At 41.8% G+C, this 17,236-nt stretch overlaps 1 protein-coding gene and 3 non-coding genes across 5 annotated transcripts; all 4 read left to right on the forward strand.

Moving 5' to 3' along the window:
* Nucleotides 1-2,117: 2,117 nt before the first annotated feature.
* Nucleotides 2,118-2,189, forward strand: trnam-cau (transfer RNA methionine (anticodon CAU)). The gene has a single exon. It is a non-coding gene; the product is annotated as a tRNA-Met (tRNA).
* A 2,004-nt stretch (nt 2,190-4,193) lies between these two features.
* snx15 (sorting nexin 15) lies at nt 4,194-11,713 on the forward strand. 2 transcript variants are annotated; one of them, XM_061031258.1, is made up of 7 exons: nt 4,194-4,416; nt 5,452-5,608; nt 5,725-5,840; nt 6,163-6,448; nt 6,546-6,719; nt 9,144-9,341; nt 11,130-11,713. In XM_061031258.1, the coding sequence occupies exons 1-7, from the start codon at nt 4,318-4,320 to the stop codon at nt 11,267-11,269; spliced, it is 1,170 nt and encodes a 389-aa protein (XP_060887241.1). In that variant the 5' UTR covers nt 4,194-4,317; the 3' UTR covers nt 11,270-11,713. The 2 variants fall into 2 exon arrangements, with proteins under 2 accessions (XP_060887241.1, XP_060887242.1); XM_061031259.1 differs by having other exon boundaries at nt 4,195-4,416; nt 6,163-6,442.
* Nucleotides 8,674-8,755, forward strand: trnal-aag (transfer RNA leucine (anticodon AAG)). Its single transcript has one exon. It is a non-coding gene; the product is annotated as a tRNA-Leu (tRNA).
* On the forward strand, nt 10,010-10,091 carry trnal-aag (transfer RNA leucine (anticodon AAG)). The gene has a single exon. It is a non-coding gene; the product is annotated as a tRNA-Leu (tRNA).
* Nucleotides 11,714-17,236: the final 5,523 nt, after the last annotated feature.

Raw genomic sequence — 17,236 nt, forward strand, 5'->3', positions numbered from 1 at the left:
CTGTTCCGAACATGTTGTGCTGTACAACCAGGAAGTAACATCGGGAGGCAATTATTTCTGTCATTCATCATTCACTCCCATGTTTCCCAACTATTCTGATTCCCTGCAGACAATTTAGGGAACATGTATTGGGAGACACTGATGCGAGTTACGGGGACATATGGGGGAAAAACAAGGAAAAGGAAGAGGCAGATGAATGGCTCACTCGGGAAACCATAGTATACAGTAAGGAGGAGCGGCTCATAAAGGAGGAGCCTGAAGAAACAGGAAAGGAGAGACACACACACACACACACACACAGGGGGAGGGGGCAGGGATGAGTAAACATGTTTTTGAGTTGAGGGCTCAGCAAAATGTGGAATGCACTGCAGCGAGGCCTTTGGTGTAAATGTAAACATAGCACTTTGGTACGGCAGTGCCTGTGTCTCTCCCAGACGCCGCTCACATGTTGTCCCACACGAGTTGGTCCGAGGCTCCCAAATCTCCAATTACAAGAACGCAAAAACAATCTGAAGCAACTGAACAATTGTTCTCATATCAGTCACCAACAAGGGAGCTAACAAGCCCATAGAAGATGCAGATGAAAAAATGAACTCCAAGACTTGCTATTTTGCAAAAAATATGTTTTTTTTTTGTTGCATTTAGCACTTGATGAGGGGGTCTGTATCATTTCACCCATCTGTTGTCCTCAAACAGACTTATACACACCGAAACAAGGGAAGGGAGAGGTAGACAGAAAGAGAGAGAGCTGGGAAAGGAGGGCAAAGTTGCAGCATAGTTTTGCCTGTTTTCTCAGGACGATCAACAGACCAGGACTATTAGTAAGACTGCTAAAGACAAAGACTCTTTCTAATGTCACCAATTTAAACAGCAACAAGTGTTGCATATGGAACTACAACTAAAATGTATTGACGACCTATAGATTGATTAATGATGAAGACAGATACAGCATTGTTAACACAACATATTTACTGGCTGCACAAAAACCCCTCCTCAGACACCCATAAGGGGCATTCACATGAATGCACATGCAACAGGGCCTCACTTTAAATCCTTGTCTGATCCCTCTGAGGAGAGTTTATTTTGCCAGACAGCGTGAGCTTTGGGGAAAAAAAAGAAAAAAAGAAAAAAGAAACAGCAGAGCAGACCTAGACCAGTTCAGACCAGTTTGGCTGAGGTCTTGCGCTTTTATCTCATTGTTTCAGGCTCACTGCGAAAGTTCAGAGCGTTCAGGCGGTGAAGTTCAGGGAAACAGCGCTTTCATGTCGTGTAAAAAGAATTCAGTCTTAAAAAAAATAAATAAATAAAAATGTTTTAGCCTGTGTGTTCCTCAGTTGATTCCACCAGCTTTGAACCATTCTTTCCTGAAAATGGGAAGTCAATACCACATATACAGTATGTTTCCTGGATTACTAGAAAGGTTAGAAAGGTTGGAGGAAAGACTAATCCATTGATAACATTGCACTGATATGTAGAGAATGATTCACTGAGAGAGAGAGTTGTGAGGGGACAGGTTAATTACACTTCAAAGGGACTTTGTCATGTTGTGTAGTGTTTCTGCTTTACGATCTCTTTGTCGTAACAATTATTCATTTAACGTTTCCCCGCTCTCTATCCCTCGTCCCCCATCTGAATCGATGTCCGTAGAGTAAGTCGTGTAAGTCTTTTGTTGCGTGTCTTTGTTCCTCTCTGTCTCTCTGATGATAATATGTGGCCTGGTTTTCTCCCACACACACACACACACACAAAGGACGGACTGTTCAGTGTGGAAGGCCTCCCTCTCCAACTCTTTGCTTGCATGAATGGAGAGCTGGTATGGACAAAGCAAATACTATTTAGTCTTACACGTTAGCATTCAGACATCACAGAAATGTAAACAAATATGACAGAATCAAACAGGCATCAGCATCACACGTTGGCTGATATCACACAGTAGACAGCGCTGACTCTTACAGGCAGTGTTGTAATGCTCTTTGCAACCCTCTCTCTCCCCTCAGCGTCCCCTTTCTCCCCCCCCCCTTAGCAGCACCTCTTTCTCTCAGCAGGAAACAATGGCTGTTACGTGAGACTTTTCTGCGAGCAGAATTTCAAACAGCTCAGCTCGCATGGTGAAAGACAGCAGAGTGGCGCAGCGGAAGCGTGCTGGGCCCATAACCCAGAGGTCGATGGATCGAAACCATCCTCTGCTATTTTGAACACAATGTCAGACATATGTACTCTGCATCTACATAATCTATACTATCCAGAACAGTAGCTCAATGGTAAAAGCATATTCTGGTGACAGTCTGGAAGTTTGCGGTGAACACGTCAGTCAGTCATTCACCTTTACCTCAAATTAAACATTTACCTCATTTGTGTCCGGACACATTTTCCTTTCAATTTAACAGCTAATTACCAGAAAAGAAAGCAGCCCGCCGCATGTGATGAGTAACACCCTGACCTTTGAGCCACAGCACACGTTAACTCTCTTTTCTCTCGAGGCTTTCAGAATCTTTTGACAAAGCCATCTTGTCGTTTTACTACCTTAGATACAGACGAGTTAAAGGCGTCGTTTAAATCATAGTGTTCATGTAATACAGGTCAGCTGGAAAACAGCATTTTGGTAAAGAGGCGGGAAAGGATCGTTGCATCATCATCAACTTCCTTTTACAGTAAAGTTTGCGGCTGCTCTCGTTTTTGTATGGTGTCAAATGGGTTAGGCTTAATACTTAATGTTAGCATCTTTGATTTGAAATACTATCATGTTTGTCGATTTATATTTGTTATATCAGAAAGGTAGCATGAACAAAAAATTAATTTACATGTTCGACGTGTCCTTGGGCAAGACACTTAACCCCAAGTTGCTATCGCTCCTTATGAATGTGTATGAATGAGATTATTTACTTCTGATGGACACTTTACAGAGAAACCTTTTTTATCATTCAAAAAACTATGAAACAGACATTTGTGTCTTTGGAAAACTCCCTTCTCACTACAGTTGATAACACTGTGCAAATGAGCCTTTACTGCCCTCTGGAGTATTCCAATAGTCCTTACAATTTAACAAAAACTTCACACACAAAACTATAATTAGGCCACACATTTTATCACTCTAATCTACAATTTGGTCAGATATAATATGTATGGTTCTTAGCTTTATTCAATAGGCACTACATATTTAAAATAAAATCTCTTTGCTGAAACATAGCACTTGTATTTCATTTCATAGTTCTTGTAATTGTTGCACATGCTGTTTATTTCAGGAATATTTAAGTTATGTTCTCACACCTCCTGGATAAGTACTACAGGAGTTGTCCAGTTCTTATTTGAATGCATCATGCCAAACCTGCCTTATATTGTTTGTAATGATGTATACTTGTGCAAAATGCATGATGCAAAGAACCATGGTATTATAAAGTAACTATGATTTCTTGGTATGCAAAGTGTCCATCTTCACTTCATAAGGATTTCAGAATAACAACAGTTTGCAGACAACTTTTCTGATGTGGTGAATTTTTCAGGCTGTTTGTCTCCCCGTGTCTTTCTTACTGTCAGAAAAAGTGCCAGTGCTCCCTTTGTCGGAGATAAAGATACCAGGGTTGGTTTTATAATCCAGCAGAGGAAAGAAAATAAACTGAAATGGGATAGAGAATTGAAAGTGGCATGTCAGATTGTTGCTCATAATGGGTATGGCTTTATTAGTGAATAAAAATACAATTTAATTTTAAAGTTAGGATAAAAGGATAAAAAGTCAAGTGCAAATGTAAATATTCGGTTTGACTTTTTTATATGTTAGTAGCCAAATTGAGATTTTTAACTACTGCAACGTCATTATATGCGTATAAATTAGTAAACAAGATGTTTTTCTAAATATAATTCCACCAGTCTATGTAGAAATCACAAAATAGGCTAAAACTAATGCATTGTTTCTGAGTCTGAGAATCAGAACAATTTAGAGAAAAAGAAAGAAAAAGAAAAAGAACAATTAAAGAAATTAAAGAAAAAAAAATGTAAGTATTTTTTTTTTTTTATTAAATTGAAGGAATTAAAGAAAAAAACAATTTAGAGAAATTAAAGAAAAAAAATTATAAATTAAATTAAAAAAATGTTTTAAATTAAATTAAAGAAATTGAAGAAAAAGAACAATTTAGAGAAAATTCAGTCGGCTATTTTAACGTTGAACGTCACGCTTACACATACGCAATCACGCATTTGCAAACGTCACAAACCAGGAAGTCCGCGTAGAGGAGGGACCAGAGGAATCACAACAGAACCACTACATACTTGACAGCTCTTGTTTTGTGCTGTTCTGTTGTTTTGTTGTTGTCAAGAGCGGATATGTCCCGAAAACCCAAAGATGAATATTACCGTTTTTTCAGCGTTACCGAGCCACGCACACACGAGAAAGGACACACCGAGTACAAAGTGTCAGCAAGGGTTGGTTTACACTCTCATCTTTCTGCAGCAGTAATACAAACCTGTGTAATGAGAATGTTTACTTTAAATGTAATTAGCTCCTAAGGTGGTAGCCTCGATCAAAAGTAGCCGTGTTTGTTTGAAGCTGAGACATTTGCACAGAAAGTTCCTGCATTTTCTGATGCAGCTGGTTTGGACAGCAAGAGATAAAAAGACAATGGGACCTTTTATGTAGTTCAATGGCGCATCATGAAAACTTAAGTGAAGCAGAGAGAACTTGTGATTCAGTTCCTGAGCTCCAGCACCCCCCATGACCAGACTAGTATCTCGTGGTCTTTCCTGGCATGCATGCATAATCCCCTGGAAATCACACCTCCTTAAACCTTAAGTCTGCATATCCCCTGCTTATTTATTTATTTATTTATGTATTTGTTAGGGACAGTGCATATTAATGAACAGCTGTAAAAATGCCAGATTACAGCAGAAGTGCTAGTTTTCCACCTGTTGTCCCTATAGGCAGGTAACAGAGAAATACACATACAAAGGCACGAGTGACACAAGACAATAATCGAGGTTAAAGGTTAAAAGTGGTCACAGACTTTGGTTTTCTTTTATCCACTGTTACAGGTGTGTTTTGAAGGTTGCATGTGTTTGTGAGTGGGAGAATATTCCAATATTTAGTTCCTTTGACTGAACAGTTCGTCCGAATGTAGTGCGTCTGTGTGGGACCTCACAGTCTCCTCGGGCTGTGGCCCTGCGGTGCCGATCCCACTGGCGGACTTCAGCTTTTATAAAGTCCTTCAAAGGAGGAGGAGGAGCAAGACCGTGCAAATTTTTTTATATATGAAACAATGTTATGTTGTGTTTACAGACAAATATATTCACATGCTCCTTGATCCGTTAAAGTATCTGAAACACAGATTGTCGATTCCCATCTTCCCATGTCGATCTGTGTCAAACATCACGTCCCGGGGGTGTTAAGCGTGGCTGCACTCTGCGTCTACTGTTAAACATGCAGTTAGTGAAATAATCTTTGTGTCTTTGTTTGGCGTGCAGTTTGTGTCCAAGCGTCACCCCGAAGACGTGAAGGAGGTGGTCGTGTGGAGGAGGTTCTCGGAGTTGAAGAAGCTCCACGGAGAGTTGGCCTACACGCACAAGAACCTGTTCAGAAGAGAGGAGGAGTTTCCACCGTTTCCCCGCGCTCAAGTCTTTGGTACGCTGGATTCAAAATGAAGTCACCGATGCCTGAAAAATAACAAGCGATTTCTGTTTTTTTTTTTTTTCTGTTTCATTTCATTGGTTATGAAAACTGTCCTTTTTGGGTTTCAGGGAGGTTTGACGAAGCTGTGATTGAAGAGAGGAGGACAGCCACAGAGGCCATGCTTCTGTTTACGACCAGCATACCGGCACTCTACAACAGCCCACAGCTCAAGGACTTCTTCAGAGTAAGACACACTCAAGTAAAGAAAACAAAAAACACAATGAATTCATTTGAATCCACAATCTCTAATCCTCCGCTCACCCTCGACATCACAACACAATCTGTCCTCTGTCTAGTCCTTTACACACTGTGGGTAAGCAAAGGTGCCATGTCATTACACCTTCGTACTCATACATTGCATATACAAAGGTGTAATATTGGTATCCTAGTGTGTGGCGTGGTGGGACTATCAGAGTCATGCACAGCAGGTTACCCCTGTTACCGCTCTGTTTCTACATTTCCTGCCTTTAACTGGCCACCTCTTCCTCTTTTTTTTTTTTTCTTAGGGTGGTGAGGTCACAAGGCCTCTGGATCCAACGCCGAGCTCCTCTGAGGGGACTCTTCCTCCCCCGCTCATCCCCCTTCCCAAGCGCAGGGCCTCAGACTGTGAACCTGCAGAGGAGGAGGAAGGGAGGGAGGCGCCCACCTTACCCCAAGACCTGGGAACCAACGTCGGATTGGAAGTGGGAGAACCGGAGGTCGCGGCAGAGGCTTACAGCGAGATGGGAGGCTCCCCGAGAGAAGAGGAACAAGAGGAGCTTAGCGATACAGAGCTAAATAACAGCGGTATAGGTATTTCCTGGTAGAGGCATTTTCACAAGTCTATGTTTCACTTTGTTGTCCTCTTAAAACTTGTTTCTACCTTTTGGTTTTATGTTGCTACTTCCAGTCCCGTCACCAGAGCCATCCCCAGTGAGAAAACACCAATCACAAGAGTCCCAGGAGGAGTTTGATTCCCTGTTCGACTCTGTAGCAGAGGAACGAGTCCCATCCCCAAAGGAGGACGGCCCACCTCCACTTTCTCATAATGACTTGGCTATCTTTGATCCCTGCCATAAACAAGGTGAAAATAAATGTCAAGCGGCACATGTGAAAGAAAACCACTTCATATTTTCTCTCAGTTGTCTGTGCTTACTTGTGTGCAGATTCTGTTTCTGCTACGAAATACGGTGGCGTGCAAAAGTATTCATACCCCTTGAACTTTTCCACATTTTGTCACGTTACAACAACAAACATAAATGTATTTCATTGGGATTTTATGTGATGGAGCAACACAAAGTGGCGCATAATTGTGAAGTGGAAGGAAAATGATACATGGTTTTCAATTTTTTTTTTTTTTTTACAAATAAAAAACTGAAAAGTGTGGCGTGCAAAAGTATTCAGCCCCCCCCTGAGTCAATACTTTGTAGAACCACCTTTCGCTGCAATTACAGCTGCAAGTACTTCGGGGTAGTTCTCTACCAGCTTTGCACATCTAGAGACGGACATTTTTGCCCATTCTTCTTTGCAAAATAGCTCAAGCACTGTCAGATTGGATGGAGAGCATCTGTGTGAACAGCAATTTCAAAGTCTTGCCAGAGATTCTCAATTGGATTTAGGTCTGGACTATGACTGGGCGATTCTAACACATGAATATGCTTTGATCTAAACCGTTCCTTTGTAGTTCTGGCTGTGTTTTTAGGGTCGTTGGCCTGCTGGAAAGTGAACCTTCTCCCCTGTCTCAAGTCTTTTGCAGACTCTTAACAGGTTTTCTTCTAAGATTGCCCTGTATTTGGCTCCATCCATCTCCCCATCAACTCTGACCGGCTTACCCTGTCCCTGCTGAAGAAAAGCATCCCCACAGCATGATGCTGCCACCACCATGTTTCACAGTGGGGATGGCGTGTTCAGGGTGATGTGCGGTGTTAGTTTTCCGCCACACATAGCGTTTTGCATTTAGGCCAAAAACTTTTCAATTTTGGTCTCATGCGACCAGAGCACCTTCCTCCACATGTTTGCTGTGTTTCCCACATGGCCTGTGGCAAACTGCAGACAGGACTTCAACAATGGCCACTCTTCCATAAAGGCCCGATTCGTGGAGTGCACGACTAATAGCTGTCCTGTCGACGGATTCTCCCACCTGAGCCGTGGATCTCAGCAGCTCCTCCAGAGTTCCCACGGGCCTCTTGGCTGCTCCTCTGATCAATGCTCTCCTTGCCCGGCCTGTCAGTTTAGGTGGACGGCCACGTCTCGGTAGGTTTGCAGTTGTGCCATACCCTTTCCATTTTCCCGATGATGGATTGAACAGTGCTCAGTGAGATGTTCAAAGCTTGGGATATTTTTCTATAACCTTAATCCTGCTTTAAACTTCTCCACAACACTGTCACTGATCTGTCTGGTGTGTTTCTCATTTCGTCATGATGCTGTTTGTTCACTAATGTTCTCTAACAAACCTCTGAGGTCTTCACAGAACAGCTGTATTCATACTGAGATTAGATTACACACAGGGGGACTCAATGTACTTATTAGTTGACTTCTGAAGGCAATTGGTTGCACTGGATTTTATTTAGGGGTATCAGAGTATAGGGGGGGCTGAATACTTTTGCACACCACACAAAAAAAAATTGAAAACCATGTGTCATTTTCCTTCCACTTCACAATTATGCGCCACTTCGTGTTGGTCTATGACATAAAATCCCAATGAAATACATTTACGTTTGTGGTTGTAACGTGACATCATGACCGAGGGTTGTGGATTACAGCTCGACTGTGAGAAAATAATATAGCTGTAAAATAGTTTGCTCTGACTGATATCCTCCTGATTGAGTTATGCTGTCAATAAAAATGACTGAAAATTGTAAGAGAAGATACCAACGTATCAATGAAATGGCTGTGGGGGGGGGGGGGGGGGGGGGGGGGGGGGGGTACATAGTTTATAATCGTCATCAGCCAATGTTGGTTCTACTCTAAACCATGTGAACTTTACACTCTGTCATTTGCTTCGAGCACATAAGAGACAATGATACAAGCTGATGCAAGGTAGCGTGGCCGAGCGGTCTAAGGCGCTGGATTAAGGCTCCAGTCTCTTCGGGGGCGTGGGTTCGAATCCCACCGCTGCCAAGTAGTGTTTTCAACTACTCCGATAAATAGTGATCTAGTCATGTGTTGATATACTGATATTCTTTGATATGTTGTTACACACATCTTCAAGGAAAGATTCTTAATGGATACATGATCCATGATTGGTGTATCTAATAGTTATTCCACACTATATAAAAGTCTGTGTGTCGGCTCTGGAAACTCTGACGTTTCCTTTAGGCTTGATAACAGATAACCTGTGTGAGCAGTAGGCTTGCCTATTCTCTGTTTATATTCCAATATTAGACAAAGAGCAGCATCCAATGTGTACATTTGCGGGACTAGACTCATATAATGTTTCACTGAGGACAACGTCTTTATTTCTCCAAAGGCGAATTCTTACCTGTTGCTCGTTTTCTCTCGGTTTCAGGTGAATCCAATCCCTCCTGCGACTACTCAGAGTTGTTCTCATTGCCGCCGTCCAGTCTGGACGGAGGTGACGTGGGCTACCTGAACCAGGCTGCGACTGAGCTCACTGCTGCTATGGAGATGGAGAAGGAGGGAGAATTCAACTCCGCCATTCGTGGATACAGGATGGCGGTGGATATACTGATCACTGGAGTACAGGGTGAGAAAATGTATGACGGGATGGAGGAAGATGAGCAGGTGGAAATTCGGGGAACGTAAGGAGAGATGAAAAATTACTTGCACATTTTCTAAATTGTTGACACAATTAATAAAAAAAAATGGGAATTTTTTTTTAAAAGTGAAGTTTTGTGTTCTCACAGAATCTGAAAACAACACTTTTTTGTGTTGTCTCTCTTCTTATGCACAATCCTCCATGTTCACCCGAAACACACTGTCAGTTGAATATGGCATTTTGCCTTTGTTGCTATAGTGATAGACCATGTGCTCAGCAGCCAAAATCTCTGCTCCATTTGCAAAATAGACCGCTATGGGCCCAAATTATAATGTGCATTTAACTGTAATGTCTTGTTAACTCTGCACTACATGCTCTAATACGCTGCTCAAACACTACTACAATTAGAACTGCACTGCACACAGCGGATACACACATGTACACACACGCGGGGAAGTGGACACCGCGCAGCAGAGCATGTGTGGTATGTCAGCATGTGACCTCATGGAAAATCTACACGGCTATTTTGTCCCATGATTTACTGTCCTGCTTTAGCAAAGATAAAGTGTGTGTTGCTCAGCCACAGATTTCCTGTCACTAATGGATGAGTCATTAGGTCAATGTCCTGCAGCGTCTCTCAGTGAGTGCTCTTCGTGGGTAGCGTGGCCGAGCGGTCTAAGGCGCTGGATTAAGGCTCCAGTCTCTTCGGGGGCGTGGGTTCGAATCCCACCGCTGCCAAGATGTTTTCCCAGCTCTAATGTGATTTCTTAAACTGCAGAACATGGATTATGTCAGGATTAAATCTGTTATGAAAACATGTTTGTCATTGCATTTTAAAGGTATGCATGGCATTCAAGAAAATACTCTTTGTCATACAGGTCATGTTACACTCAGGAATTAAAGGCTGAAGGGCTTTCTTTAGAGTTCTAACAGACTTATGTGAATTGTATTTCAGTTATAGTGTGTTAGAAACAGAAGTTATTCTCCTTTGTACTGTAGTATTGATCACAGAGTGTGTCAGACTGAACTCTGTGCTCTTCGTGGTAGCAAGGCTAAATGGTCAAAAGCTCTCGTTTCCAAAGAAAGAGATCTAAATCTCACCTCCACCAGGGACTTAACAAAGAATGAATCATAATCATCACAACAAACAAAACTGCTTCAGCACGATTGTTCAAATATGCCTTTCTGATTGGTTTGAAAGGCCCAGTTGGAATCGCCGTAAGGCAAGGCAAGGCAAGTTTATTTCTATAGCACATTTCAACAACAAGGCAATTCAAAGTGCTTCACACAAGACATCAAAAGCATCATGACAGAGGAAAGAAACATTAAAATAGAACATTTCAAAATCACTGAAATGATCAAATCTGAACATATGTTCAAATAAAAATAATTCAAATGAAATTAATTTAAATAAATAAAGTAAAAATATAAAAAGAGTACTCATTTTTATAAAATATTGCCCAAATATTTTGATTTTTTTTGTGGTCAGACGAAGTTTTAATTGATGCATATTTACAAATGTGTAAAACAAAAATAACTAAACGTGTAATCCGATGCTTTGAAAATATTTGACAATCTTAAGGGTCATCTATGTTTACTTTTTGTAAACAGTGTGTTTTTTTGAAGCACAGATATTCAAATTTTCGTATAAAATATGACTTTAGCAGTGAAAGGGGTTTTTTTAGCAGTGAAAGTAGGGCCATAAGTTGACTGTGAGGGTGTATCAGTAAATAATCATGTAAATACTGATCTTTATCTTCCTGTCCGTTTGTCCAGGAGACCCAGATCCCGTAAGAAAAGAGTCTGTGATGAGAAGGACGGCCCAGTATCTGAAGCACACAGAGATGTTGGTCGACAGGCACTCCTCACCCACACACACTCACACGCCTACACACACACATACACAGGCCCCTTAGATGCACCAAAAAATATTTATACACCCTGTTGAACACAAATGAAGGCAGAACAAAGACAAAAGAAGCTCAGGGTTGTGACACACGCGCACATATCACATACATACTAGATCACCGAGTTTAAAAACACAAGCTCCTTCAGGTACAAAACTAGAAACTAACAAGCACACACACACACACACACACAAACACACACACTTGTAGGACACACTCCTGAGGTACAAAAACAGGACTCTCTGAAATGTTAAAGTAAATTTATGCTTGTAACTTAATGGATCATTCACCTCTTTTTCTATCTATCTCTCCATCTGTTTCTACCTTTCTCTTGTTTAAATATTGGCCTTCTTTTTACAAAGCTTTCTCGTGAAATACAGTAACGTTTAAGTATATCTGTAATTTGCATTTTGCACAAAACTAATGTCTTGTTAATAAATGATTTTAATTTAAGGCGAGAAGGTTTCTGTTTTCCTTGGGAAAGGTTTGAGAGAACCAAGAAGATGATTTATACTATAGAATAAATATAGTGGATACATTATAAATAATCAGGTCTAATAACAGTAACATGGCCAACATACTTCAAAGTCATAATCACTTACTCTTCATCTAGACTCAATGCAAAAAAATGTGTTTGGATGCAAACTACTGATTTGAACACAACCATCAAGCTTTGATGAATTTATGAACGAACTAATGTGGTCGTAATATTTGTGATTATTTCATCATAGGGAAGTCTGCAAATAGTGTTAGTGACTTTTAGCACACACCGGCTCCTCAACAGAATCAAGCAGTTCAATCTTTGCAGTAGCAAAGTGGTACAGTAGGGGGCACTGTTGGCTATTATACAAAGTGCAGAAACTCCTCATTACCTGTGTTGACTGCCTATAAATCAGGGGAAGTGACATGTTTGGATCTCTCACATGAGAAAATTCAGAGTAAATCAGTAATCTAGCTCAGTGATTACTGGAACAGTCTGATGAGGAAACTGGAACTCGCACTGTGGATGAAATCTTCTGTCATCGGTAACAGTGATGAAATGAAAACAACAAGCTAATAATATTTTCTTCTTTATTTCATTTATTGTGTTTACTGCAGAAACTGGCAAGAAAGTCATTTACTGATACAAATAATGTTTGTAAGCTCCCTTAAAAGTGTTGGTGCAAATACTATATGGTGTAAAAGAATAGTTCCACTGGCAGATACGTATTTACACGAGTACATTATTACTAGAAAACAGACAATATTGTGCTCCTAAATACATTTCTTTGTGAATTGTGTCATCCCTTGCAGCAGTCTCAGTGTGCATGTTTTGAGTAATATCTTAAAGAAACAGACATATCTCCGTTTTTATGGTCGTGTTTCGTCATTTTGTACAATTAAAAAAAAAAAAAGGAGAGGGTTTGTTTAAGAGAGAGAAAAAAAAAGAGTAGGAAATGAGGAGCAAAAGAGGAAATCAGGAGCATACAGCAGAATCCCCTCTCTGGAGAGGAGAGAGGGATGGAGGGATGACTGGAAGGACAAAAAGATGGAGAGGCAACAAAAAAAAAAAGAGGCCGGCGAGAGGAAAAGGCTACCCTTTCTCTCACCAGATGAGGAAAAAAGAGGGGTTGCAGGGAGCAAGAGATAACAGAGGAGAGGAAAGAAGAAGGGATCTGATTAGAGGATAAGCAGAGATCATCCCTCCATTGTTATAAAGGGATGGAAAAACTGACCCTCCCTCTTCCTCTATTTTCATCCCCCCTGCCTCTTTTTTTTTTGCATCCTTTTGTTTTGAGCATTGTGGGGAGCTTGAAGAGGATGGAGGGATGGGAGAGAAAGAGAGAGATAGCATTGCTCCATCCTGTTATGTCTCCCTCTTTTCCTCTCATCTCTCCACCTCTCTCTCTCTCTCTCTTTCTAGTGCTGCACCTGTGATACGCAGGGGACGGTAGATAGAGAGGAAAGATGGAGAGACAAAGAGATGGATGGATGGATGGATAGAGGGAGGGAGGGAGGGAGGGAGGGAGGGATGAAACCAGGGGAAGGGAGGGGGATGGGGGGTTAGAGTCTCGCAACATTAGCATGCTGAGAGTGTCAGCACTCTCCTCTTTTTCTCTCCCTCCATCCCCATCCCTCTCTCCATCCATCCCTCCCTCTGTCTCTTTCTCCTCACTGGTCATTGCAATTATACCATCAAAACACTCCAGCCTGAGAGCATAATAGCTTCCCCCAGTGTGTGTGTGTGTGTGTGTGTGTGTGTGTGTGTGTGTGTGTGTGTGTGTGTGTGTGTGTGTGTGTGAGAGAGAGAGAGAGAGAGACAGAGCGCACAAATGTGTGTGTGTGTGTGTGTGTGTGTGTGTGTGTGTGTGTGTGTGAGTGTGTGTCATCATGAGTGATCAAAAGGAATAGATGTGTGTGCATTTGTGCATAATTTAGTGGCGTACACAGTGCAACATGTGAATGTATGACATGTAGGGCAGCTGTGTGCGCATACGTGTGTATTTGCCAAAAACTGGATTTGCGGCATGTGTGGGAGCAACATGAGTGTGTGTGTGTGTGTGTGTGTGTGTGTGTGTGTGTGTGTGTGTGTGTTTGTGTAAGTATCGTCGAGTCCTACCGGCTAGAAAAACTGCTTCTTCAACCTCTGACCAAACACACTCTTAAAGCCTCTCTGTGAGACCCACTCTACATGTGTGTGTGTGTTTAGTGAGTTTCTATTTACACACACACACACACACACACACACACACACACACACACACACACACATTCCAACTAATGGATGCACACAGGCATACAGTCATGGCTTTGAGACACAAACCGTTATGACCTACATGCCCAGTGGGTTATCATTAAGCCAAACAGCACACTCTGACACCTTTGGCTTTCCACACACACACACACACACACACACACACACGCACGCACGCACGCACGCACGCACGCACGCACACACACACACACGCGCGCGCGCACACACGCACACGCTCACTGTTTTTTTGTTTTGTTCTCTTAACTTCCTCTATCCCTCCACCCTTCCACCCTCTGTCTCTTCCTCTTTCTCTCGTTCTCTAACACGCACACACACACACACACACACACACACACACACACACACGCACACGGACACAGACACACACTCACGCACGCACGCACATTTCCCCCTCTATGCGCTTGTTATCCCTCTCTGTCCGCTTGTTTCTCTCTGTCACCTTGCCCTGAGCTATTTGAGCACACTTCTGTCTCTGTCTCTCCCTCACTCTCTCTCTCTCTCTCTCTGCCTTTAACATACTCCCATCTCTCTCTTATACACAAAACACTCTCATTCTCTTTCTATCTGCGCGCCCGCCTGTCTAAACCTCACTTCCAATCTGTCTGTCTGCCTCTCTCTCTCTCTTTCTGCTAGCGTCAGTCTTGACATACGCTCTCTGTCTCTTTGTGTCACTGCAACACGATATCCTGATTCACAGGTGAACAGTAATCCCAAAACATCTTAAAACAACTTGATACATTTGAAAAGTGAAAGGGCCAGTCCAGTTATTTTACAGTCGGTTATTGCTAAGCTTTCTTTACTAGACCTATAGTGTTGGTGTGTATACCTATTCATGTTTTTTAGCTCATATTCCACAACAATCATAGTTTCTTCAGAGGCACCCATAATTCTTATTTATGTGTTTTTGCAAGGACCAAATCTCAATCAGCAATATTATACACAAACATAAGCGAACGTCTGTACTCGAGGTGAAGTAAGTCAGTGGTTTGAGGCTCAAAAAACTTTCAGGAAAACAACACACTGAGTACATATTTTTGAGGCAACAAATACTAACCAATCACACCACGGAAGCACGCAGCCAATCAAAATACACGAGGGCAGGATTAAGCGAACAATTTGGGGAACAATTACAGCCTGACATTACTAAAAACATCAAGTCAAAGTATTGCAGCCTCTCGTTCGGAAGTTATTGCCATATTCCTTTTTTTTTTTTTATTGACTTCCTATAAGCACTATATAAGCTAGTTAAAACTTTCTTCTGCACAGACCACCTCAATTTGTTGGCACGAGGATACAAAAAAAAGAGCTAAAAGAGGCTAAAATGTTTCATAAATCTAAGAGTGAAAGCACCGTCGGTGAAGGTTATTTGCTCCAAAGAGAAACCCCTATGGTCATTTGACCCACTGTTCATATAAAAATACGAGATAATGCACCTTTAACTAGGCATTTGTAGCTCTAATCCCCCCCCCTCCCACTTTATAGTATTGTATAGTTTGTTGTTTCCTCTTTAATGTGGCTATTTCTCTCCTACTTTTTTCTACCCCCCCTCCCTCATTCCCTTTTTTTTCTCCCCCATCACTCTCTCCATGTAAGTAAATCAATGAACATACACTTTATGCCATCTATTGATCCTTTCATATCTATCTGTCCTCACTCCCTCCTGATTGCCCTCTGTATTTCTCTCACTTTTTCACTCTACTCCATCCCCCCCCCCCCCCATCCCATTTTTCCTCACCCCTGTCTATCTCCCCTTTGAATTTATAATCTCTATTCCCTTATTCTGTCTCTCTCTGTCAGTCCCTTTCTCTTTATATCCCTCGCTTGGGACTTCCTATTTATACGGCTGGCACCTTCATGCTCCCACTGAAGTGTGTGTGTGTGTGTGTGTGTGTGTGTGTGTGTGTGTGTGTGAGTGTGTGTGTGTATGGGCGAGAGAGTGTTTGATGTTGGTCTAAGTGGTTAACATAATATGAGCCCTCAGAGAGATGACGTTCCCGCACTCACACACACACTTATGCACAATTTCAGGCTTTTTGGGAGGCTTTTCTGTGAACAATTTGTGCTTTTCAGTATTCTCCAGCTTGTGAAGCAGATCCATGTATTATCTATCAATTGCATTCTCCCACTCCGTCCTAATACACACACTCACACGCAAACACCTTTGTGGCTCGACATCCTTCCTAGAATGACAAAAACCCGGTATTATCTTTTGTTATTTATTACTGCAGATGGAGCCATCATTTCGTGACCTCACCATCTCTTGCTGTCCCCGGTCTGCATATGTTTTTATTTATTCAGACCTCTTTCGCTTTCTCTCTTTCCTGCCCTCTCCTCCTTTCTGCCTGTTTATGTTTATTCAGTCACATCACCCTCTTTTTGCTCTGCGTCTCTCCCCCTTTTCTCTCCCTCTGTGCCCGTGTGTCCAGCTTTTGTTACAAGCCTCGTTTCCATAACAACTGCAACCTTTCAGTCAGTGCCTAACCATTTTTAATCAGAAGAAAAAAGCAGAGATGAGATGAGACAGAGGGAGAATAGGGAAGGAGGTTACATGGGTGATTGATGAAAAATGTATCCTATTTTATCCTCAGAAAGACATGACAAGAGGAGAATAAAGTGAGGATGGAAACTGGCCCTGATCTAATGGTGAGACACTCTGGGCAAGATTCCCAGCAACAGGTATCAAAGTGCTGCTCAAGGACAGGCATCTATTTATGTATTTTCCCGGAAGCCTAATCTTCCAAATTATCACAGCAACAACTTAAATTCAGTCATTACGGTTAGTTAGATTGAGACTTTCCTAGAAATGGCCCTACCTTTCCTTTACTCTGGATTTTGAAACACCACACTTACATTTGTGTATGTGTATTTGTAGTTATGTTAAAGTGATCAAAGTGTATTTTTAAAGGAACAATATGTAAATTTCCCACCTTAAAATAGTACAACTATTGTCTCTCCCATGTCTACTAATCGGCCCAGTCGCCTGGAAACACAGGCTGTTTCATTATCGGTGTCATGGTTGTGTGTTTGGCAGATTTAACAGGCTCAGAAAGTCACCTAACACAAGTTATTTCTAAGGTTGGCGCACCAATAAAGAAATAAATCCATACAACGGGGCTGTAGACGCTTTCAGACTTATATATTTACGCAAAATGTAATAATATGACTCTATGTCAAGATTTATTCTTGGGCTTTTTGTCTTCATTGGATAGGATTCTGGATCG

This window comes from Labrus mixtus, chromosome 23, assembly GCF_963584025.1.
Source record: "Labrus mixtus chromosome 23, fLabMix1.1, whole genome shotgun sequence".
Lineage (NCBI taxonomy): Eukaryota > Metazoa > Chordata > Actinopteri > Labriformes > Labridae > Labrus > Labrus mixtus.

Excerpts from the sequence above, each read along its gene's own strand:
- snx15 (XM_061031258.1), top strand. The coding sequence starts at position 4,318 with ATGTCCCGAAAACCCAAAGATGAATATTACCGTTTTTTCAGCGTTACC. Across the intron at positions 4,417-5,451 it reads AGTACAAAGTGTCAGCAAGG|TTTGTGTCCAAGCGTCACCC; the intron begins GTTGGTTTACAC and ends TTTGGCGTGCAG. Across the intron at positions 5,841-6,162 it reads AGCTCAAGGACTTCTTCAGA|GGTGGTGAGGTCACAAGGCC; the intron begins GTAAGACACACT and ends TTTTTTTCTTAG.